At 36.3% G+C, this 23573-nt stretch overlaps 2 protein-coding genes across 2 annotated transcripts; one reads left to right on the forward strand and one right to left on the reverse strand.

Moving 5' to 3' along the window:
• Window positions 1-302: 302 nt before the first annotated feature.
• LOC105039438 (protein PIN-LIKES 3) lies at window positions 303-20018 on the forward strand. Its single transcript, XM_010915577.4, has 11 exons — window positions 303-453; window positions 1242-1413; window positions 1925-2004; window positions 2266-2390; window positions 3256-3377; window positions 3584-3754; window positions 16942-17034; window positions 18334-18434; window positions 19270-19322; window positions 19405-19590; window positions 19711-20018. The coding sequence occupies exons 1-11, from the start codon at window positions 314-316 to the stop codon at window positions 19833-19835; spliced, it is 1368 nt and encodes a 455-aa protein (XP_010913879.2). The 5' UTR covers window positions 303-313; the 3' UTR covers window positions 19836-20018.
• A 157-nt stretch (window positions 20019-20175) lies between these two features.
• On the reverse strand, window positions 20176-23421 carry LOC105039439 (cyclin-dependent kinase B2-2). Its single transcript, XM_010915579.4, has 8 exons — window positions 23073-23421; window positions 21858-21999; window positions 21522-21583; window positions 21321-21432; window positions 21075-21168; window positions 20871-20940; window positions 20622-20760; window positions 20176-20426 (listed from the first exon to the last, which is right to left on the reverse strand). The coding sequence occupies exons 1-8, from the start codon at window positions 23282-23284 to the stop codon at window positions 20334-20336; spliced, it is 924 nt and encodes a 307-aa protein (XP_010913881.1). The 5' UTR covers window positions 23285-23421; the 3' UTR covers window positions 20176-20333.
• Window positions 23422-23573: the final 152 nt, after the last annotated feature.

Consider the following 23573-nt stretch of genomic DNA (forward strand, 5'->3'; position numbering starts at 1 on the left):
ACTCGATCTAGAGTCCTCAGTAGTCTGGGCCGACGTAATTAAGCTCAGACCCGAGCTTCTGGGTTCGTACCAAGTTGGTTCAGTAGGTCATGAATGGCCTGTTAAACCCGGACCCATCCGAACCGGTCCCAGAAGCAAGATCCGGTCGAACCAATGGGCTAAATGGAGATGGCATCGGTCCAGAACCAGACCGGAGCCGATATCCTCCATCCATTTGCCAAAGTGCGGTCTCTCACGGGCCAAGCGCTACTTACTCTTAAACGTGCCGCACTTGCCGTGTCCAGGTACAGAATATACCAAGTGCCAGCTTAACATGATTGCCCGTTCTTCGGTTATTATTGAAGCCCAACAAGCCTTGGAGTTGGAAGGAAGGAGGAGTGAAATCGGAGAAAGCAGGAGAAGAAGAGTCGATTGGAGATGGAGCCATTTGCAACAATTAGTGAGTACTAGCAGGTAGATTGTTTATTTTATATGTCCTTTCTTTTTATTTTCCTTCCATCTCGTGATAGCTTTACATGTTAATTAGTTCCATATTCTTGATCAGTTCATGCTGTATTTTCTATTTCAAATCCAAGTCCATCTCTGATTTTGGGTTTTCTTTGGAACAATATCATCTCTATGTAAGAGATCAGTCTCTTTAGATGGTTCTTTTTAAAGGAAGGAGTGGAAGAAGAAGAAGAAGAGTAGAATGGACTTTCTTAAGAAGGGAGAAAGAAAATCCAATATAGCTGGACCTGTTATGTTATCCTCAAGTTTCTTATGTGCTCCATATTAATGGACAACTTTTAACAAAAAAACCTGTTAAAAGGAAAAGGAAAAGGAAAAGGAAGGGCACATTGAAGTACTCCTGTAACATGACCTTGAAGTAAGAAAAATTGATTCGACTGAATGGAAGCACATATTGGAGATATATAGTTGGTGTGCATGTGTGTTTATGAAAGAACATGACTTGAAAGCTATATATTGTGTCAATGGAGCAGAGGGAATATAGTTGGTGTTATCAATGAACTACCTAAGAATGAGTTGTAGTGAGGAACTTAAAACAGTAGAAGTCAGCAAAGATAAGCTTGGCCATCAGGAAAAAAGGATAAAAAATATATAACTAGACATGATTCATTTGAGACAATATTTTCATACATTGAACTAAAAGAACCGCTTTTAATTGATAAAATGATCAATTTCTTGTTCTCCAGTAGTTGAAATTTTACTGCACAGTGGCTGATCAGGATACTTTTCTCCAGAAGAATTCACTGGGAAACTCTCGGAGCTGATTTACGCATGGGCCTCTTGAATCTTTTCGTCACCGCATCAATACCAGTCCTTAATGTACTTCTCTTGACTGGTGTTGGATCAATTTGTGCAACACGTCGCATTGGCATTTTAGGCAAGGATGCAACGAAGCATTTGAACAATGTAAGTTATATCAATGTGAAATTAATGAGATTTCTTGATTTGTTACTGGGATGGAGTTGGATTGAGGTACACTAAAAAGTAGATTAACAGAAGTACTATTAATGAAATCAAATTTCTAGCATTACCAAAGTTGAGCTTGGTAGTCTTACGGTTAAGAGATTTTCTCGTTTCTTATATTCTGACATTGATCACTATCAATAACAAGCATGTGTGTTCTTTCTGGAAGTTCAGTTCCTAATCAATGCCTTTTGCTCAATGTACTAAAGGCTTCTAGTTGACAATTTTTAAATGGGTTTCATGACTTTTATCTGATTGATCTGTTTCTTCCTTCTCTTTTTACTCATATTGGTTAATATTGTCAACTTCATGTTCAGTTAATTTCCTAAACTCCGTATACTTCTACTGTCTTGTGTGCTCTTTTAGGTTTAAAAAGACAATTTTTCAAGAGCAAACTTGGTTTTATTCATTGCTTCATATCCACAATCAGGTTTGCTGTTTTGTCTATGAGCAGGTTGTATTCTTTGTATTCAATCCAGCTCTTGTGGCAACTAATTTATCTCAAACTATCACAATGGAGAGCATGGTTTTATTGTGAGTTCCTTCTCCTCTATCTGAGATCATTCTAAAATGCAAATTTTTGTTTACATGTTTTCATAAGGTGTACCTCTTCAAGCATTAGCGACACTTATGAAGATTCTAATATCTGTCTTCCTGGGGACTCTCATCAGAAATGAGATAAATATATCTATCTAAATGGATTGGATGCACAGTCTATCCAATCATATATGTGATTGAGTTTATTTGGACAGAGGAAGAGTATTTGAGAAAATACTAATTTCTTAAATCATGCAGGTGGTTTATGCCAGTCAATCTCTTACTAAATTTTGTACTTGGTTCTGCACTTGGATGGGTTGTTATCCAAATCACTAATGCTCCTACCCACTTGAGGGGCGTCATCTTGGCATGTTGTTCTGCTGGTAAATATAATATTGAATTCATTAATATTCTCAAATTCTTCTGTATTTTAATAATGTAAAATATTTAATATCACCTGATAAATTTCCTAAATAACTATGCGACTATGGATCCTTTTGGAATTTGTTTGTGAGCTTTTGGTCTGGGATGCTAATTCACACTTAATTACTGTTTTCCTATTCTATTACTGCTGCTTATGGGATAAAAGAGATGATCAGTGGCTGAAGCAGACATTCCACATCCAGACACCCATAATTGCAATGGCAATGAAGCTTGTCAAGTGCAAAATACTTTAAAGAAGTAGCAAACAATTATCACCAATAGTTTCTTAAAAATGAACTAGTAAAATTTTAGTCATTCTATGTCTCCGAATGAGGTTGCAAATGTCTTGCATGCCCTATAACTTGTCTGAAATTTTAGATATTCCAAGAGACATATGTCAAATACATGCAAGTTAGTTATGTAGCTTTATACTGATCATATGGATTGCAAACACTGAACAATGTCATAGATACCTATCTATGTGAACAATTAATTCCACAAGTGTCTTTTTGTTCAATCTCTTAATTCAATGTCTTATCATAGTGTTGACAAGCCTTCACCACTCTTAAAAATATGAAATGACCTAGCATGATCATCTGGTGTTCAATATCATTCCTTTAATTTTTTCAAGGTATTTACACGGTAGTGATCCATAATGATTACTAGATGCATCTCTAGTTTCTGAGTTCTTTGTATAAACCAAAAGAATTTTTGTTGAAAAACTACATTACTTTATTATTCATGTTATACACTGTAACAACTCTACTTCTCATGAGTGTAATTCAAAGAGGAACTAGATTATAATTTACTAAATATTCATTGCAGGAAATGTGGGCAATTTACTTCTAATCTTGGTCCCTGCAATGTGTAAAGAGAAAGGTACCCCATTAGGAAGTCATGATGTTTGTGGTACATATGGTTTAGCATATGCATCCCTTTCGATGGCGGTAAGTTTTTGTATTTTTACTTGACCAAATGGGCCATTGTGCAATACATGTGGATTGTCATCATGCGATATTCCATTACTGTGACCTACATGTGCAGATAAACTTGTTCGATGGCATGTCTTGACTTATCAGAAACCAGCAACTTCAAAACAATCAACCATCTACAAGCTAGTGCTTAATTGTTATTGCTTATTTTAATAATGCAGATAGGTACTATTCTGCAATGGTCTTATGTCTACAACATTGTGAGAATATCTTTGTGTGATAAAGAAGGCAGCGTAAACAACAACATGCCAAAAGTGGAGTTTCCAGAAGAAACTAAAAGTTTACTCCCTCCTAGCTGCAGCCCTGAGAAAGTATCAATTAGTGGTTGCATGGTAACTTATCTTTCTTCAGATAAATGTGCAACTCTTCTAGTTAAATCTGAGGAATCTAACGCAAATAGGGAGATTGTTTCCATGCATTGCTCCTTTCTTTGTTGCAGTTCAAGCCAGATCATAATTAACAAGTTCCATACTGGTTATTTATTTTTCTTGATATTTCCCATGCAAAGCATCACAACAATCATTTTAGACACAAGTGGCAATATCTGATTGGTTGATGAGAGTTGCAGTTGAAAATATGATCAATTATCAGAATATTCATGTATAAACTGAAAAAGAAAAGCTTCAAGCTAGCTTTTGGAATATCATAGGGTACAACTCTCTTAGTAATAAAATGTCCAGAGCTCTCTGTTTATTACTATTTACCTATGTCATGATATTTGCAATTGTAATGACATAACGTTATATCTGTGGAGGTTTTCTCCCTTCAACTGGTGTAAAACATTAATATACAGCTTTGCAGTTAATGATTGCCAAATTGATTTGATATTATGCTGGTGTCAGGTAATAGATGCCTTCACATCGTTGCATTCAAGCACAAGAACTGGTAGTTAATTTGCAAGTTACTTCGGGTATCAATTTTAGTGCCAAAGCATGACCCATCAAAATTTGAGAGCATTTTGTCACTATCAAAACTTCTAGTTTCAAGTATCATGATCATCAGCACTAATTCTGAATTTAAGTATTCATGGAAAAAAAATTATAGGGAGAAGAGTATAGAGTATGGTCCACTTGGTTCGGGTATGTCAGATTACAGGGTAATCTGATAATTCCTGAGAATCATTTATCTGAAAAAATGATTGCGGAAGAAAATAATTTTTACTATTTTTGGTTGGTGGAAAAATTACTCCGAAAAATGATATTAGAAAAAGATTATTACGTTTGGTTGGAGATAAATCTACATAGGAATATAGCCAAATTTACAAATATATCCTTAAACATAAATTAATTTTTTAATACTAGGATAGCATTGTCATCTTCAATTAATTTTTATGTAATGACTATAATCACATAGTTCTTTACATAATACCATCTCCATCTTCAATTTTTTACAAAAATTCTTTAGTGAATGAATTTTGAAAGACATCAGAATAAATTTAATAATTACATATACAGTTTTATTAAGGATATTTTTATCAAATATATATTACTGCCACTCAGGAATGAAAGAATTATGCCCTACAAGCCAATCGCATATGGGATGCGATAAGGTGTTTATTATAATTTGTCATTCAAACTCATGTAATTGACATTAATATTATTAATAAAATTGATATTTTTGATTCATTATATGCTGCATTTTTTTAATTTTAAGATTATAATGAACCCCATAGGTCTGGACAATGGTTTTAGGACCGTGATGAGATCACGTCAGTGAGATCTGAATCCTTGATAGCCCTGATCTAAAATATTCCTAGTCGTTGGTACATTGAGTCGGGGATCAATGATACCGGTAAGACTGGCTTGTCCTATGTATGTTCAGAAATGAGGGTGGTTAATCTCACAACTACTTGTGTGGTGACACTAATACAAGAATATGGGTGCTCATTAGAGAATGAGTTCACTGAATTGACCTACGAGAGAATAATCAGATGGAGTCTTATTTACATGTCAACTGATAATTCTCTAGTAGGAGTTGTATAAGTGATCCTTTGACCTGAGGTCACCATGGTGCCTTATGTACATGGATCCATATTTTGGTTCACTACCTAATTTGGTTCTCTGATCCTTGTGTGGGGTGTTCTGGATATGGTGAAGTATGCATGGAGGTTGTGAGTGATCAATAAGGGATCAGTCACTCCTAATAAGAGGAGTGAACATTCTATGTGATCTCATAGGACGGTGATTCTGGAAGTTTTTGGCCAAAACAGGATGATAATTAGAAAAGAATTTCTAATGTATCATCAACTGAATCATCGCTTTCAGATCGAGATACATAAAGATAAGTGATTGAGTTTGACATATTTTCATGCCCACAGCTCATCTAGGATGTTATTTGACTGAAGAATTGAATTACACAGGAATTTGCCACTGAAGGATATTTTGGTAATTTTTTATCAAAATTTTAAATATTTTGGATAGTCATGATATATTGCTAGATGTCAATTTTGACTTGTGGGCTTGACAAAAATTAAAAGAATTTGATTCTGGAATCAATTTGGAAGAGTCCAAGTTGATTGGGACTCTTCGGGTGACCTAATCTCATCGATTTAGGATTACATCGAAAGTTCGGATCCACTGCTGATTAGATTTGGAATCCAATAGGTCATACACTTTAAGATTTGGCCTTGATTTGATTTAATTAGAGTTTAATATAAATTTTATGGGTTAATTTAATATGCTAGCATATTGTATTAACCCAAGTTTTCAAATTGGTTTGGTTCAAAGTATTTGAGCTAACCTAGATCAGTTGGCTTTGACCTAATGGGATTGAATCAATTTGGATTGGATCCTTATCCAACTTGGATCAGTTTCAAGTAGAGGACTCCTCCATGTTCACCAAAAGCCATGCAAAAATATAATTGCCGCCTACCTCAAATCAGCGTGAGAAATAAAGAGTCCTTCTTAAAGAAGGCTCTTTATTAAATGCGTTGCCTTAGAAGATAAATCAGAAATCCTATGTTTTGATGCCAAAAATTAATGAAATTTTTATAGCACGTAGAGAAGGAAGAGTCCTTCTGCTCCAAGTATCTGAATCGCCAAAAATTCAGTTGGTGAATTTGTTTGGCGCGTGGGAATTTCGAGTGCCAAAAGTTGGCGCCGCTTCATCCCATGTAACGTCCTCTGGTCTCCTATTTATAGGGGATGCCCTAGATAGCTTCTGACTGAAATTTTTGGATGAGCCAGAGAGAAGGGACGTGAAAATCATAGGAAAAAATCTGAAAAAATTTTGAGAAAAAAAAGGGAGGAATTGGAGTGGCAAAAGTTGCTACAAGAATGGTGAGATTTTCGGCAAGTATTGTTGGAGTGCCCTAGCATTTGGTTTTTCCATATGTTGGAGTCAAAAATTAAATCCTAGGTTGTGTGACATCTGAAGAGTATTTTTTTGGTGTTGTTTTGGTGGTAAGATCAAAAGCAACTGGGCTTTGGTGCGATCGTGACGCAAGTTTGAAGTCGGCAGTGTTCTTAAGAAGACAAGACTGCGGCTGTACACCGATTGGAAAGGATTTTGGCCAACTTCCGTGTGGATCACCGTTGGAGGACTTCTATCTTGGGGTCCTGTGGAGAACACCAACATGTCATTTTTTCATTTTAGTTAAAGTATAATATTTTATCTCTTTGCATGCTTGAATTTGCTTTGATCGTGTTCGGCAAGGTGATTCTAGGGTTTTGAGTTTGGCTTAATAGTTTTATTTGATATAGCTATTGACTTGAGTATTTTAAAAATTTTAAAAATCACTTTCCGCTGTGTGGTCGGAATCCAACAGTGGTATCAGAGTCATCTTTGTCTGATTCAACCAAACAAGTGCAATATAGTAGCTTAGAATTGTTCTTGTTCATATCCTGCCAAAAATGTAGTATTGTTTTTGCATCGATTCTTCAAACTCAAAAAAATATTTTTGACTTTTTGTGAATCATGATTCTAAATTTTAATTATTAAATTATGAATTTATGATAATTTTGAATTTTATTATCATGATTGCATGATGATTTAATCAATGTATAGCTAATAAGGGTGTTATGCATGCCTAATTAGATTAGAGTATGTTATATTACATGAATTTGTTAGTCATATGTTATTGACTTTGATTGCACCTTTATATGTTTTTTGGCATGATAATGTGATTGCTATTTTGAATAGTAGAAGCATGCAAATTTGCATAATTTGTAGTGTACATTTTATATGCTTATATAGTTAGGATGTGTCGAGACCCGTTGAAAGTTCCTCGTAAAATTATATTAAGTTGTAACGTCGGGATTCACTTTTAAATCAAAAGTCAAATTCTTAAAATCAATTGGTGTCGAGGAAAGTATGAAAGATGATTTTCTAATTAGGTCCGTATGCTGGTCTGGCCAACTCTGTTGGTGTCTAAAAAAGTTACGGAGAGCCTCCCACCTACTTACCTGGCCAATTTGGTCTTCTTGAATTTCGGACTTTGATTGATTAGTAATGTAGACACTACAGGAGCCTTCCTTCAAACTTAGTTGATAGAGTATGTCAAGATCTTAGTGAGCTTGTTGTGCTATCGACAAGGCTTACTATAGAAATTGACATGATGTTGATTAAGTGCATATTGATGCTTATGGCATATTTGAATAGTATTGCTTTGTTATGCTATCCACAAGGACAGCATTGTTTAAGTATGACTATATGGGATTGAAAGGTCAACTTAACTAGAACACTATAGTTTGTTGTGCTATCCACAAGACTATATGTGATCTAGAGGCCAGAATGAAAGATGTTGAAAATTGTAACGTTACAATTGGTAAAGAGTTACCTATTCTTGAACTCATGAATACTTGTTGTGCTATCCACAAAGTGTTTGTGAGGAATAGGGATCTCAACTCCATTAAGAAATATTAGTATGTTTCTTGATTTTCATATTTGAGGGCTATGAAGTTCGATAAAATAGTGAGAGACACAACTAGATAAAAATCCTAGTCTAGTTGTAAATGTCTTCACGAGTTGTCCGTTTATATTATGTTCTTGTCATTAACTACACTTATGGCATTTTCACTGTCCCTTAGAGGTATCCTAGATACTAAAAAGTTGATCGGACCCAACTATGTTGATTGGTTAAAAAACTTGAGAATTATTCTCACTCAGGAGAAAGTCTCCTACATTCTGGATACACCTGCTCCAGATTCTCTTGGGGAAGATGCTTCTGAGGAGGAAAAGGTCACATAAAAGATGTGAAAAAATGACAGTGTGATTGTCAAATGTGTCATGCTTGCCTCCATGAGCAATAAGCTCCAGAGGCAGCATGAGGACATGGATGTTCCCTCTATTCTCCTTAATCTTAAGGAGTTATATGGGAAACAAAGTCGAACTGCTCGATATGAGATATCGAAGCAGTTGTTCCGTGCTCGTATGACTGAAGGCTCTTCCGTGCAAACGCATGTCCTAAAGATGATTGATTTGATCACTCGTCTGGGACAGCTAGTTTTGCCATGGATGGTGAACTGAACCAGGATTTGATCCTGCAGTCTCTCCCTGACTCTTTTTCTTAGTTTGTCATTAATTATCATATGAACAAACTGAACATTAGCTTGTCTGAGCTGCTGAATATGTTAAAAACAGTAGAGAGCCATTTCAAAGGTGAAAAGGCTCAGGTTCTTCATGTTGATAAGATCAGCAAGAAGAAGGCGAAGAAGGGTTCTAAGAAAAAGCTGAACCTTAAGGCTAGCATCTCCAAGAAGGTGAAGAAGGTCTCCGCCAAAGATACTTGTTATCACTATGGCAATGAGGGTCACTGGAAGAGAAATTGCAAGGAGTACCTTGCAATCGTGAAATTAGCAAACGTTGCTAAAAGTTTGTATATGATACAAATTAATTTATCATTAAGTACTTCAATGTCAGATTCTTAGGTATTGGATACTGTCTGTGGTTCACACCTTTGCAAATCATTGTAGGATTTACAGGAAATAAGAATCTGAATAAAGGTGACTTCGAGCTGTTCGGCGCAAGTGGAGAGTTCATTCAAACCGAAGCCGTAGGAACCAGGGTTTTGAAGTTGCCTTCGGAAAAAGTTTTGAAACTAAAGACCTGTTATTACATTCTAAATATTGTTAGAAATATTATTTCTATACCATTGTTATTGGAATAAGGTTTTGAAATAATTGTAAAGAACAATGGTTGTTCTATATATTTTTCTAATGAATATTATGGAAGTGCTTTTATTGATAATGGTCTTATATTTCTTTCACTTAATGATAATGTGCTTCCTGTTGATAATGTGAAGAAAAGAAAGAGAGAGGATGTGAATGTCACATACTTTTGGCCTGCCGACTTGGCCATATAAATGAGTCAAAGATTAACAAGTTATACAAAAATAATTTTTTTAATCCTTATGATTATGAATCATATGGAACTTATGAATCTTGTCTTATGGAAAAAATGACGAAGACTCCATTTACTGGACATGGAGATCGGGCGAGTGACATTTTGGATCTTGTACATACTGATGTGTGTGGACCAATGTCGATTCAAGCCAGAGGTGGATACTCTTACTTCATCACATTTACTGATGATATGTTTAGGTTTGGATATGTGTATTTAATGAAATACAAATCCGAAGTCTTTGACAAATTTAAAGAGTATCAAAGAATGGTCGAGAAACAAACTGGTAAAAGTATTAAAGCTCTTCGATCGGATCGAGGAGGAGAATACTTGTCTAGTGAGTTCCTCGATTATTTGAAATAAAATGATATACTCTCTCAATGGACACCTCCTTATACTCCATAATTAAATAGAATTGCGGAAAGGAGGAATCACACCTTATTAGATATGGTGCGGTCCATGATGTGTTTCACGAATCTTTTATTATCCTTTTGGGGATACGCCCTCGAGGCTGCAGTGTATATTTTAAATACCTTTGAAATCTGTTTCTAGCACTCCATATGAAATATGAAAAAGAAAAAGATCCAATCTGAAGCATCTTAAGATTTGGAGCTGCCCAGCTTATGTAAAAAATATTGATGGATATAAGCTGGATGCTAGATCAGAAAAATAAGATTTGTAGGTTATCCCAAGGAGAGTATAGGATACTACTTCTATAACCCTACTCAACAAAGGATGTTTGTTGGTAGGCATGCCATTTTCTTGGAGAAAGAGTTTATCCAAGAAGGAGGCAGTGGGAGGTCTGTTGAACTTGAGAAAGTTCAAAACCTACAATCCATCCGGGATTCACTAGATGCTTCTCAATCAGATGTGCCCATTGTTGAGGCACAGCCACTACATACACCTCTTCGAAGGTCGAGTAGAGTGCGTAGTGTACCACTCAGGTATGAGTTTGTCATTGAAAATGACAACACAATCCACATCATTGAGAATGATGAGCCTACGACCTATTCGGAAGCTGTCATGAGTAGTGACTCTGTCAAGTGTCTCAATACCATAAAATCCGAAATAGACTCCATGTATGCCAACCAAATTTGGATGTTGGTTAATGCGCTTGAGGGTGTGACCCCAATAGACTGCAAACGGATCTTCAAAAAGAAGATTGGAGCAGATGGCCAGGTAGAGACCTATAAGGCCAGACTTGTGGCAAAATATTTCAGACAAAAACAAGATGTTGATTATGAAGAATTTTTTTTGTCGGTAGTCATACTCAAGTCTATTCGGATAATGCTTGCTATTGCAGTATACCATGACTATGAGATCTAGCAGATGAATGTCAAGACTGCCTTCCTCAATGAAAACTTTGAGGAAGAAACTATATGACTCAGCCAGAGGGATTTGTCTCAAGTGGGAGAACAAATCAGGTATGCAAGCTGAATAGATTCATATATGGATTAAAGCAAGCATCGAGGAGCTGGAACATCCGTTTTGATGAGACAGTCAAATCGTTTTGCTTCATAAAAAATGTGGATGAACCTTGTGTGTACAAGAAGAGTAGTGGGAGTGCTATTGTCTTCTTGGTCTTGATGTGGATGACATACTACTCATTGGGAATGATATTCCGATGTTGCAATCGATCAAGACTTGACTATCACAAAAGTTTTCCATGAAAGACTTGGGTGAAGCATCCTATATACTTGGTATAAAGATCTATAGGGATAGATCGAAAAGGATACCTTGTGTTGAAGAGGTTCAACACAGAGGGAAGTAAAAGAGATTACTTGTCCATAGGTCATGGCATATAACTCTCTAAGAAGATGTCTTCTAAGACACCTGAAGAGAGAAATAGAATGAGTTCTATTCCTTATGCTTCGGCAGTAGGATCAATAATGTATGCTATGTTATATACCAGACCTGATGTGGCTTATGCCTTGGACATTGGAAGCAGATTTCAGACTGATCCCGAAGAGGATCATTGAAAAGCTGTGAAAAACATACTTAAGTACTTGAGAAGAATTAGAGATATTTTTGTAATATATGATGGATCTGATTTAAAACTAGAAGGTTATACCGATTCTAGTTTTTAATCTAATCCAGATGATAGCAAATCGATATCTGGATATGTGTTCACCCTGTATGGTGGTGCAATAAGTTGGAAAAGTTTCAAATAGCAAACTGTTGCTGACTCGATTATCGAGGCTGAGTATATTGTTGCAAGTGAGGCTGCTAAGGAGGCTGTCTGGATGAAGAAATTCATCACAAAGTTGGGTGTGGTTCTAGGGATTGAACAACTAGTGCCTCTTTATTGTGATAATACTGGGACAGTTACTCGAGCCAAAGAATCAAGGTCTTATTATGAATCTAAGCATATCCTAAGATGGTTCCACCTCGTTCGGGAGATAGTCGAAAGATGCGATGTGATTGTGGAGCATGTTGACATCAAGAACAATATAGCAGATCCGTTCACTAAAGTCTTGTCAATGCAGCAGTTTGACCGCCACCTTGATAGCATGGGTATCAAGTATAGGGACGATTGGCTTTAGTGCAAGTGGAAGATTGAAAGAATTATGCCTTACAAGCTAATCGCATATGGAATGCGATTGGGTGTTTATTGTAATTTATCTTCCAAACTCATGTAATTGATATTAATATTATTAATAAAATTGATATTTTTTATTTATTATATGCTGCATCTTATTAATTTTAAGATTATAATGAAATCCATAGGTCTGGACAATGATTTTAGGGTCGTGATGAGATCACGCCAGTGAGACCTAAATTCTTGATAGTCCTGATCTAAAATATTTCTAGTCGTTGGTACATTGAGTCAGAGATCAATGATACCGGTAAGACTGGCATGTCCTATGTATGCTCAGAAATGAAGGTGGTTGATCTCACAACTACTTGTGTGGTGACACTAATATAAAGATATGTGATAAATACTTAATTTAAGTCATTTAAAGCAGAAAATCATATTTAATTTATTTTATTTATTAAAAATTTGATGCTTCTTTTTATGCTTTACAGGAAAGATGATCGCCGATACAAAGAGTCCGATTCATAGATCAAAAAGACTCAAGTTTGAAGAAATTTGGACTTAAAATAAAATTAAAATAAAAGAAGGATGCATATGGTATTATAGAAAATGAAGATACTATGCAAGGAATCCAAAAGGATATAGATGTCATTGTGAAGAAACAAAAGTTTCTTTTTGGAATACAAAAAGAATGTTTCACGTGGAATACAAAAAGAATGCTCCTGGGCACGCGAGTGAGCGCGTGAGCGCGGACGCGGGACGGACGCGGGGCGGACGCGGCGCGGGCGAGAGGGGGCACAGGCGCGGCATCGCGGGGGTGTGGGCGTGCAGGCGTGGGCGCGAGCGCGGCGAGCAGGCGCGCGGCAGGCGGGTCCGCAGGGAGTTTTTGATGGCAGACGAACAGATGCTTATTAAAGGAAAAAAATTAATATTTAAAAATATTTTGAGAGGAAAGATTTGTATTTTCTTTAGTCCCACATCGAAAAATCATGTAAAACTCCTCCCTCCTAACACCTATAAAAAGACTTTTGTACTCCCATTGGAGGGGGAGCCCAGAAATTCTTCTAGAGCCTTGCATAGAGGAATAGAAAGGGACTACTTCATGAGCAGCTAGGCTAGCAGTCTCGGAAGTGGAGAAGAAATTTTGTAACGACACAGAGATGGTTTATTGTTCTAAACTTTTCTGTATTTCTTTATATGCAATAAAGATTATGCTTTTTATTTAAATCGTCATGAGTTCTTTATTTGCTCCCTTTCATATGCTTTTATTTATGCTTTCTTGTTAGATTAATATTAGGAACAACTTTTACTTTCCGGAGACGCGCCGTGATCTACGGATGTGGGGCGTGCCGAGGAAAGAAGAGTTGTTTACCTAGTACTTTCCGAAGATGCGCCGTGATCTACGGGTACGGAGCGTGCCGAGGAAAGATAGGTATTTTTTCTAAGATTAATCGCATCTATTTAATTAAAAAAGAGATACAACTCTGCTAGTGCAAAATTAATTCAAAACTTCTGAGCTCTTTATTTTCTAATAATATCAATTTTAAGATAATTTATTTTCTAAATCAAAAACAACGCTTCTTTCTTTTATTTTGCAATTTTAACTTAGCCCAAGGTCCCTGAGGATACGATCTCGACTCATCCTACCTACGTAGTGAGTAGAGTTATTTTTGGTGCTATCAACGACTACGCATCAATATGGGTGCTCATTAGAAAATGAGTTTACTGAATTGACCTGTGAAAGAATAATCAGATGGAGTCTTATTTACATGTCAATTGATAATTCTCTAATGGGAGTTGTGTAAGTGATCCTTTGATCTGAAGTCACCATGGTGCCTTGTGTACATGGATTCATGTTTTGGTTCATTACGTAATTCGGTTCTCTGATCCTTGTGTGGGGTGTTCTGGATATGGTGAAGTGTTCATGGAGATTGTGAGTGATCAATAAGGGATTAGTCACTCCTAATAAGAGGAGCGAACATTCTATGTGATCTTATAGGACGATGATTCTGGAAGTCTTTGGCCAAAGCAGGATGATAATTAGAAAAAAATTTCTAATGTATCATCAACTGAATCATCGCCTTCAGATCGAGATACATAAAGATAAGTGATTGGGTTTGACATATTTCATGCCCACAGCTCATCTGGGATGTTGTTTGACTGAAGGATTGAATTACACGGAAACTTACCATTGAAGGGTATTTTGATAATTTTTCATCAAAATTTTAAATTTTTCGGATAGTCATGACATGTTGCTAGATGTCAATCTTGACTTGTGGGCTTGACAAAAATTGAAAGAATTTGATTTTGGAATCAATTTGGAAGAGTCCAAGTTGATTGGGACTCTTCGGATGATCTAATCTCATCGGATTAGGATTATGTCGAAAGTCCGAATCCACTGTTGGTTAGATTTGGAACCCAATGAGTCATACACTTTGAGATTTGGCCTTGGTCTGATTTAATTAGAGTTTAATGTAAATTCTATGCGTTAATTTGATATGCTAGCATATTGTATTAATTCAAGTTCCCAAATTGGTTTGGTTCAAAGTATTTGAGCTAACCTAGACCAGTTGGCTTTGACCTAATGGGATTGGGTCAATTTGGATTGGATCCTTATCTAACTTGGACCAGTTTCAAGTGGAGAAAGACTCCTCCACGTTCACTAAAAGCCACGTAAAAATATAATTGCCGTCCACCTCAAATCAGCATGAGAAAGAAAGAGTCCTTCTTAAAGAAGGTTCTTTATTAAACGCGTTGCCTTAGAAGATAAATCAGAAATCCTATGTTTTGATGCCAAAAATTAATGAAATTTTTATAGCACGTAGAGAAGGAAGAGTCCTTCTGCTCTAAGTATCTGAATCGCCAAAAATTCACTCGGTGAATTTATTTGGCGCGTGAAAAGTTGGAGCGCCAAAAGTTGGCGCCCCGTCATCCGATGTAATGTCCCCTAGTCCCCTATTTATAGGGGATGCCCCAGATAGCTTCTGGCTGAGATTTTTGGATGAGCCAGAGAAGGGACGTGGAAATCATAGGAAAAAATCTGAAAAAATTCTGAGAAAAAGAAAAAAAATTTTTGAGTGACAAAAGTTGCTACAAGGGTGGTGAGATTTTCAGCAAGTGTTGCTGGAGTGCCCTAGAATTTGGTTTTTCCATGTGTTGGAGCCAAAAATTAAATCCTAGGTTGTGTGACATCTGAAGAGTGTCTTCTTGGTGTTGTTTTGGTGGCAAGATCAAAAGCAACTGGGCTTTGGTGCGATCGTGACGTAAGTTTGAAGCCGCCAGTATTCTTGAGAAGACAAGGCTGCGGCTGCGCACCGGTTGGAAAGGACCTTGGCCAACTTTTGTGTGGATCACCGCTAGAGGATTTCTACCTTAGGGTCTTGTGAAGAACACCAACGTGCCACTTTTCCATTTTAGTTAAAGTATAATATTCTATCTCTTTGCATGCTTGAATTTGCTTTGATCGTGTTCGGCAAGGTGATTCTAAGGTTTTGGGTTCGGCTCGATAGTCTTATTTGATATAGCTATTGATTTGAGTGTTTTAAAAATTTTAAAAATCACTTTCCATTGCGTGGCTGGAACCCAACAAGGAAGTTATCAAATACCAACCCCTCCATGGTATTTGTTTTACCTTCTCTCTCTAGAAAATAAGCATAGGGCCCACCAACTTTTTTACTATCTCTTTCTTCCTTTTTCATACCAAACATGGTAAATTGACATGGGAATCATTTTTCCATACCAGATTACCCCCAACCAAATGGCCCTTAAATATAAAACCTCCCATGAATAGTATTTCCTCATTTTACAAGGTGCAGTGGCATTATATATCACAAACAGAATGGAGTTGATGTGCATTAAACAATTATAGATGAGTGAACCCACAGTTTCCTTTCATGCTTTTGTTGCATTTGCTTTCTAGAGAAAATGATCTTCCTTAAGTTATTTTTCAGTGTTACTGCAGCATAATGTGTTTCAGTGCATTTGATGTTTTTACAAATCTCAAATAAAATTCTGAAGTATCTGATGGTTTTCTGCTATCGAAAAGAGCGTCTTAGTTCATGAGGATCCCGCCACTGCAATGTCTAGTAACGGCCCCTGCATGCACCAGTTGTTCCAACTTTTTGTCATCTAAATTGTTGGGGGGGGGGGGGGGTGGGGAGATAAGCATTCATAATGCATCGAATATCTTGTTAGTATCTGATTTGACATTATGATATATGGTGTTTCTGTTTCTTGTAAATACCATATAAGCTCTGGTTGATACAAGGAGTCAAGGACAATTGGTAATCTTTAATCCTCAATTAGTTAACTTGTTCATAGGTGTTCAATCTAAACTTTTCATTTGTCACCTCATATGCTTTCTAAATGAGCGCATCTTCTTCTAGTTGCATGTCCAAAGAAGCACTAAACAATTCGGATGAGTGAAGAGTAAACTTCTTTTGATCTTGCCAGTGTTTGTCTCATCAAATGAAATAATATGAATATTGCAACAATATCAAGAGAAAAAGTATTACCTTTCTTTTCTTGAATCTCATATTTATTTGTAGATAAATGTCAGACAAGAAGGTGCTGGACAAACTTTTTATCATATATTCATGCTCTACCTTTTTATCAAATTTTAACCATATCTATGATCTCTTACAGGCAGCAAGGTTAAATAAGATGAAATATCTTATGAGGAAATTATCGGGAGTAGTTCACCTTAAAAGGATGTTTGCACCGGCATCCATCGGAGTGGTATGCTTATTTTTCTAAAAGGTGGATGTGCCATATCTTGTTGAGAAGTGCAATATCAAGTTAGTAAAATAAATCAGGAATTTTTTCTTAATAACTCTGATATGCTGTCTAAGTTAATATAAAACTATATGGAATCATTTAGTGATGTAGAGCAATCCATATCCTGTATCATGGATCAAGTTCACTTTCAATGTGTCAGCATCCATTTGGTGCACCTAATAAATTGGCTCAGCAGATAGCGTGCTCTTCAGATCAAGGTTTTTGATTTTTGTTCACTACCGAGTTATGATTAAATCATTTACTCTCTCTTTCATTTACTGGCCTCTATATAATTTAAATAACTACCTTTTAATATTGTTTACATGCTAAACACTAATGTCATGCCATTATTTTATATTACATATATCTAAATTGTTTCATCCCATCTTGATATGCTTAGTACTTCACTTAATTGACATGACTATTTGTGAAAGGGATATCATTGTTCATTCAATATTTTGCTTATAGATAGCTTGACGAAAGTGCATACCCTTCCAAGTGACCTTTGGCAACTTTATTCCTGCCTCCAGCCATATTTTGGTCCCCATGTTGTTACTTTAAGGACTCTGAATTATTATAATTTTGTGAATGACAAGGTAGATGATACAAGTCTACAATGATACCTAAAAACATTTTGGGAATTTTCTGGGCACATACATTTATGTCTGTTAATAATTACCAATGGTGTGACTGTTATATTTTCTTGAAGGAAAATTACGGCCATTTTTCCTAAAAGTTTAATAACTAAAAACTTTACCTCAACATCCCATGTCCTCCAGAATAGTATGTTGGTCATGATTCCACCCTCCATTGATTTTTCTTTTTTTTTTTTCCAAAAAAATCTAGATATTTTTTTCAAAGCAAGAAAGGCAGGTTGGAATATGGATGGTGCAATGACAATCTAATAAGAACTCTCTATGTTAATTTACAATGTCAAGATATATGTGTCAAATCAAGGTTAGCAAGTTAAATGTCTCCTATCATTACAAGAATAAGGGCAAAAAATAAATTAATGTTGATTATCATATTGTGGGGCCAGTTTATTTGTGCATGATCATTGACCTGATCTCCATCAAATGCTAAAATTGATCCTGAAAAGAAAGATGATTGTCTCTGACATACTGCATAAAGACAGGGTAGTGTAAATCTCTTAATTAAAACTTTATTACTCTATGAACTCAAGTCTGGTTTTGACATTGGACATTGATCATTCTGTCCCCAAATTAATATATATATATTTTTTTACATATTTGTTACTAGATCATTGGATTTATTATCGGTGCAATCCCCCAAATAAGAGAAGCAATTGTAGGTCAAGATGCTCCACTTCGTGTTATTCAAGATTCAGCTGCTTTGTTGGGGTACAATCCTTAATTATATATCCATGAAATATTATGTCTACTGCATACTTACATTATAAATGTCAGTGTTCTCCATGACATACAACTGCCAGGTGAATTGTGCCAATGTGATGACAATATTTTTGAAGATAGCATCTTTAAATTTTGCACATTGCAAATTCTGTGTAACATTCCTAGGAACTAATAAAGAGTTATAATTTGATCGAATAAATGCTGTAGACCATGAATATTACATTTAGTTAGTAGCAGGAATGGATTCAATATTTTTGACCAAAGCTCTTTGTGGAGGAATCAAATTGTTTTTGTTACAGAACACATTTACTACCCCTTGATCTAACTTGCCTCTATATGCATGATAATGCTAGATAACTCTTATTATATGAAAAATGAGTTTGTTGCACAACAAAAAATCAGAAAACATTTCTTAGACCCAATGATAAAGCTAGCAAAATTTATAATGGAATGATATTGTTTTTAACTTTTTACTGGACCAAAGTCCAACTGGATCTCAGTGGCTAATGCTTACCATCAAGTTTATTTGTACTTCCGTTTTTGTTTTTGTTTTTTCCTGTCTTTCTTGTTTTCTTTCTTTCTTTTTTCGTGAACCATGGAGAACATGGAGAGTGATTTGGAAGGGTCATATGACAGAATTTGATTGCTTGGGAAGCTAGTCAATTTTAGTAGCCTTTTCTATTCCCTGAGGTTATATTTCATACATCAAAACCTCTTCTACAAATCCTGCTTCCAAATGGCATGAGCTCAGATGACATATCTGCTTCTTTTAAGACTAATTGAACTGTTCCTTCTATAATTTTTTTTTCATGTTTGCTTGCAGTAATGGCACAATTCCAAGTCTGATCTTGATAACAGGAGGAAACCTTACCAAAGGTCATGATGAGTTGATTATGCTTTATTCATGCTCATTGTCCTTGCAAGTAGTTTTTAATTGCTCTTCAATTCAATTATCCAGGTTTACATGGTCCGGGTGTCAAATGCACCCTCATTCTTGGAGTTGCAATCGTTCGCTATATTGCCTTGCCTTTATTTGGGGCAGCCATGGTAAAGGGGGCAATTCATCTAGGTCTTGTGCACCCCGATCCTTTGTATCAGTTTATTCTTCTGCTTCAACATGCTGTTCCACCTGCAATGAACATTGGTAATATGCTTACTCCCCCTTAATCCAGGATTCTGTTAGCATTTAACTAACATCCCAAAATTACATCAAATTCTACATATTGTTTCTTTTGTAATTTCTGAGAATTTTTTGTGGACTCAGCTTCCATGATTCAAATGTTTGAGGCTGGTGAAGGAGAACTATCTGTTATTTTTCTATGGACATATGCTGTGGCTTCAGTGGCACTCACCCTCTGGTTGACGCTCTTCTTGTGGCTTGTGTCGTGATGGTCTTCTCTAAACCTTGGCAAAGGGGTGTCAACACAACACAGCACCATATAACCATACAACGTATTCAGCTGGGAATTCCATATGTTGACATTTGTACAATTTGCAGATTGTGTTATAACAGGATGCATAAGGGATGACCGTTGAATTAAAGTAGACAACTATGATAATCAGAGGAATAAGAAAAAATTTTTCACCTATGGCTTGATCTAATGCACCCAGTTAATTGACATTTTTGTTTGGGAATTGTGTTGGAGTAACCAATACTTCTATTTCTAACACATTGTAACAATTCAAATATTGATTACTTGGATAGTAAAGTGTAATATTCCTCCGAGTTTGTGATATATTCTGAAAAGTAGTGTAAAAGTTGATAACATGTTTACGTTAATCAAAGGGCATTGCTTGAGGAAAGCAATTAAAACAGAAAAACAACTGACGTCAGCCACAATTTGTCAGAAAGTAGGGCTATTTTTCAAGAAATGTAGCAGCACCGTTTTACAAATTTGTTTTATCCAGATCATCAAAATATGGGTGCTCCATAGCTTTCTTTGCAGAAATTCGATTTGAAGGATGATATTGCAACATTCTCTGCAAGAAAACACACCTAGCTTAGAGGCTGAGAATAAAGGATAGAAGGCTAAAAGCAATGAATAAAAAAATATTTGCATGAATAGCACCAATATATAATGATTCCCCTATTACATTAGCCACTTGATTTTGATATAGCGGCTGCTGCATAGATCCAGACTCATTGTATCAAAACTCACAAAAGAACCAACTCACCGTGAGTAGATCAATCCCCTTAGAATCCAGGTTAGGGACAACAGACAACAGGCTCTTTGGGCTCCATTGAGGAAATTCATGCCAATTCGCTAATTTGCTTACTCCTGGCCACACTTCTTCATTTGGGGTACCCAACAATCTGCACCAGAAAGAAAATTGACCATATAAAGACAGAAAATTGACCATATAAAGACAATTAAATGGCTTATAAAAAGAGGGAGATAGCAGAAGATCAACAAACTGCTGAACCTGAAAATGTGAAGGAGCTGCTGCAGTTCCGAGTCTCCAGCAAATAGAGCTTGAGTTGTGACTAGCTCAGCTAAAATTTAGAAAGCCCAGGTTAAAAAGCTTATTTCATATATACTGTGCTGTTTATAATTTATTTTTTTGAGAAGAAACTGACCGCTTATAATATATATAAACTCCGCATACAAAGAAAGCAAAATTTCCTACCAAATATGCAGCCAACAGACCAGATATCAACTGGTGTGGAGTAGTGTGTGGCCCCAAGAAGTACCTCGGGAGCTCTATACCACAGTGTCAAAATCTGGATCAATGGATCACACAACAGATTAATAATGACCAAAGAATCTTATAACAGACATGGAATTGAAGATGAAAGAGATTCTCCGACGGTGATTAATGTAACATTACTTTCAAAACACAAATATATTAAGCTTCTAATTTCACAAGCCAAACCTCGTGAGTGTACTTCTTAAGTGGAATAGTGAATGCTCGACTGAGTCCAAGGTCTGCTATCTTAAGCATCATTCTCTTGCGATCCATTAAGAGATTGTGAGGTTTCAAATCCCTGCATTGATTGAAAAATTACCAGCAGAAAATGAGACAACATTTTGGGCAGCTATGATAAAAGTAAAATTAGAGCCAACTTATATTTACCTATGAAGTATGCCATGACCATGGCAGAATGCAACACCTTTGCAAAGTTGGTACATCAAAGTCTGCACTGACGAGTATCACCTTCTGAGATCTCAGCAGAACTAATAATATATTCAGAATATTAATAATGCAGAATTTGTTCTTTCCTAAGATTAATCATATTGGTTCTTTGATTAGAAGAATGCCTAGATTGTTCATGGACAGATTATCATCCTGGTCACGTTATCAAGGATTTTGATTATAAAAAGAATCCCTTCTATTGCTGCAAATTTCAGACACATCACATAACTTTCATTACTCAGATGCAGTATTTGTCAAGATCCACGAAACAGCTACCTTCACGATTTTTGGTGGAATCATCTTGCCCGTATGACGGAAGCTTTTGATGTATTTTCTGAGATCAGTGTCCATGTACTCAAATACCAGATACAATATTGACTTCCCCTCTTTATTTTCACCTTGCTTGAGATCCAGCAGCCTACAGTAAAATGGCCACAAAATAAACCATAACTCCAACCTTAAAAGGACAGTTTACATTCACCTTGTCTTAAAAGAAATGATCTATTTCAAATGGAGCATATGCTTGTCAAGAGTGGTAAATTAGAATTCTTTAGACAGGAATCAACAGTAGATCAACATAAGAAAACAATACAATACAAATGCAATTCAAGATAACCCAGTTAGCCACCTTAAAATAAAACCCATCCGTTGAGATATTATCACAGCCAATCATGGCGAAGAAGAATACAGAGCGCAAGCTAGATTAGAAATGCATATCTCTGATAATCACCAAAAAAGGCCATATAAAAATAAAGATAAGTTGCTGTACGGGGAGAAACACAAACATTAAAAACAAATAATACAAGTAAAAGAAAATAAAACAAAGAAATAAGAAATTTGGAATGATAAACCATTAAATAAAGCTCCAAATTTGCATAGTCAAAACCCGCCTATGTTCATCAAAACAAGCATGCCAGATAATTTTTTTTTTTTTTTTTTTAAAAGAAGGTTCCGAAATTTTTAGATCAAGAAATCAAGAAAATCCTAACGGATGAAAAGAAAGCCTATGAACTTCATCTTATCAAATACGAAAAAGAATCCCCATACATATACTCATGTGAATAAATAAACCAAAACCACAACTAAAACCCTGGTAATTGTAGCTCCGAGTTGTAAAACCCCGAAAGAAAGCACTTTCATCAATCATGAAAACAAAAATCAAGGATCTCGTAACCAAGAATAATCGCTAATAAAACCCTTACAATCGTAGCATAGAGTTGCAAAAACCCCAATAGAATCCAGTTTTAGCGATCACAAGAACAGAGATCATCAAAGGATCTTAAACCAAGGAAAATGAGAAAGATGGAAAGAACCAAAACCCATCTATATGAATTAGGACGCCAGAACTGGAATTTAAGAAGTTCTTAAGATGAATGCCCCTTGATAGGGAGGATATAAAAGGGGATACCAGATGCCAAGATTTTTTTTTTCGTTTGTTGGGATGGGGGTCCGGAGGGTGGGTGTGATGGGGGGTTAAGTTGAAGGGAAGACCTGACGACATGGGGATCGATGGAGAGCATGCGGAGGAGAGAGACCTCTCGGAGAGTAGTGGGAGGGACCCCTTCGTCGTCCTCAGGAAGGCGGGTCTTCTTGAGAGCGACGATCCTTCCCGTCGCCTTCTCTCGGGCCTTGTACACCTTCCCATAAGTCCCTTCTCCAACCTTCTCCAGCTTCTCGTAGAGATCCATGGCTCTCTCGCCCATCTCCTCTCTCTCTCTGGGGAAAGGGCAAGAAGAAAGAATCGGAAGGGGAAGAAGATTTGATGAAGGAGAGGGCTTTGTTTTGCCGGTGGGTTTCTATTTGCCGTGTATCGGTTGGGGTTTCTTGGGCTTGTGGCGTGCCAAACGTTATATTTTCAAAATTTAAATGCCAGACCGAGATCCGCTGCTTTAAAGGGCGAATTTATAAATCCAACCCTGGCTTTTGTACATTTTGCTACCGCAGCCCTGAAATTATGTGTAAACAATAGAAAATTACATCCTAATTCTATTT

Source organism: Elaeis guineensis, chromosome 1 (genome assembly GCF_000442705.2).
Source record: "Elaeis guineensis isolate ETL-2024a chromosome 1, EG11, whole genome shotgun sequence".
NCBI classification, from domain to species: domain Eukaryota; kingdom Viridiplantae; phylum Streptophyta; class Magnoliopsida; order Arecales; family Arecaceae; genus Elaeis; species Elaeis guineensis.